The 2,500-nt window shown below is 42.2% G+C and overlaps 1 protein-coding gene across 1 annotated transcript; it reads left to right on the forward strand.

Moving 5' to 3' along the window:
- Positions 1-672: 672 nt before the first annotated feature.
- Positions 673-2,481, forward strand: LOC138013720 (uncharacterized). The gene is made up of 2 exons (XM_068860799.1): positions 673-1,420; positions 1,898-2,481. Exons 1-2 carry the CDS (start codon positions 673-675, stop codon positions 2,479-2,481), a joined length of 1,332 nt encoding a protein of 443 aa, XP_068716900.1.
- Positions 2,482-2,500: the final 19 nt, after the last annotated feature.

Genomic DNA, 2,500 nt, shown 5'->3' on the forward strand with positions numbered 1-2,500 from the left:
CAAAAAAGATTTTGCATTTCTGATTATTTTTGACTCGCACACCTTTCGTTTTTGCGAGAAGCCGGACGCGAAAGACGGAGGTAGAAATACAGTCAGATATATGACAGATTTGCTTGTCCTTTTATAGTTTCGACGCAGGTATGCATGTGAGAGCTTGCCAGAACGGAATTTCCCTGCGACAATCAAATATTCTGGCGGGCGATTATCCTTTTACCACGAGGTGAATAAATTTGCGTGTCACACACCCGTCACGAACAGTTGACCTTTGCACCACTAAATCCTGACAATTTACTTGCGTGTGGCCGACTGAGATAAGCAACTGTCAGGTTTGTCGCGCTCTCAGATGACAGTTTTAGACCGGCGGGTCCTTGTTTTTTTTTGCGAGTAGAGTCTTAGGGCCTGTTTACATGGAGGTGGGGGACCCCAGGTAGGTGAGGTAACCCGCCTAGGTGGGGTAACCCGCCTCTCCATATAATCTCTCATTTTTATTTGATCATGTTTACATGATAGGTGGGGTAACCCGCCTAGGCGGGTTGCCCGGTCTGCCAGGTAGGGTAACCCTGTCAGCCGGGGTCGCATTTTGCCATGTAAACGACTCAAGGTGGGGTAACCCGCCTATCCGGGGTCGTGTTCATGCGCGCCAAAGCGCGCCAAAATTTGAAGCAGAACAATATGGCCGCCCACGCTTACAAACCCGGCGAGCGTTTTCGCCGGCTTCATCTGGATAACGTGCAACAGAGCGAAGAAAATCAAGCATATTCTGGGATTGTGAGTGAAGAAGATCCGATGGAGTCCCACACATCCACTGTCAACAACTTTACTTTGCCTAGTCGGCCGTCGATAGCACAAGCAGCGCAAGGCAAGAGAAAAGCCTCTGAGAACAAAGAACAGTCAACAGCCCCTAAGAAAACCAAGAAGAACCCTAAAAACAAGGCATGGAGCGCTGATCAAGTTGAACTTCTTTTGAGATACCTAAAACACTTCAAAACGAAGTGCGACTTTAATGGAATCGATTTCGAGGCCAACCTGGCCTCTATGTATACGGAGATACGTCGGTGTATGGCTGCCGATTTTCCAGAAGAATTTGGTCCCGAGGTTGTTACTGAGCCTATAAAACCGCTCAAAGAAATGAGTGAGAAAGAATACGAAGCCTTCAAAAAACACAGAGATAGTGAAAGAACTCATTTAAAAGAAGGGTACGATAGAGTGAAAGAAAAGATTCGAAACGTGAGGCAAGATTTCCGCACAGCAGTGAACAAGGGAACAAGAAGTGGTAGTGGGAAAATTGTTCAAGAAAATTTCGATCTGTTGTCTGAAATATGGGGTGGCTCGCCAGCTACCACGTCCCTTTCCTTTGGAATTGATGCAGACACATTAGGAACAGACATCAGCTCGGAAATACATAATGAAACGCTAGAAGGTTAGTGTTATTAAAAAAGTTAAATCTTCATTTTTATATTTATTCATTTATTTATTTATTTATCTATCTATTTATTACAATATATGGCTAAAAGGCCAAATGATAATTTTTAAAGGAGTCCTAAACCCCATGGCCATATAAAAACAGATTTTAACCTTTGAATCTCCAATATCAACATACAAATTTAACAGTCATCTTCTCTTATTGTTCTACTTGGGGTACTATTTTGAAAGATGAAAACAAATTTTCTATCATTAGTAATGATTCCCATGATATTCATTGCCTGAGTGAGTGCTGCATGTTGAATGGATATTATGAAGAGTTATTGGCTGTTGATCACAACTGAGGCAAGAGGCCTGTTCATACTTTTGTTGATTTATGGCAAGTGATGAAAATGACTATTATTTTAGAAAGAAGAAATAATTATTCTGTAAGACAGTTCTTTTACCTCCAATTATTCAATTTTACAAATTGTAGATGCATCAACTGTAGAGTCAACTGATTCCTCCAGTGAAAGCCTATCTGCAGAAACCCCAGTACTATCCCCAGGTCAGAAAAAAAGTAAAGGTGTCTCTCTCTCCAACATCCCCAAGTTGGTTGACAATAAGAGAAGGCATATGGAGAAAACACTGTCCCAGGCGCAACGAGACCAGCTGTTGATGAATACTGCTAAAGAAGATCTTCTCATGAAGAAAGAAATGATGGAGTCATTTCAACAATCAAACAAGACATTGGAAGAGTCCATATCAAAGATGACCATGTGTTTAACATCTCTTGGAGATGGAATTGCCAGTGGGATGGAAATGTTGGCAATGGCTCTCTCTGGTCAACCCCAGAATAATGTTCCTCAAGTTTCCAACCCACATTTCAATACATACAGTGGCTTTGCATCCCCACCTTCATATGGCAACAACAATTATTGTACCCCATTAACCAGACGTTCTGTACCCTCCCAGTTCAGCAGAATTGGTAGTGAGGAAGTGATGCAGTCCATCAATGAGCAAGGACCAATTCTAGGGCCTACTCGTACACTATTAGAAGATGAAAGCTTTCAGCTCTGATGATTACATAACAGTGATA

Source organism: Montipora capricornis, chromosome 8 (genome assembly GCF_036669925.1).
Source record: "Montipora capricornis isolate CH-2021 chromosome 8, ASM3666992v2, whole genome shotgun sequence".
In the NCBI taxonomy this organism is placed as follows: domain Eukaryota; kingdom Metazoa; phylum Cnidaria; class Anthozoa; order Scleractinia; family Acroporidae; genus Montipora; species Montipora capricornis.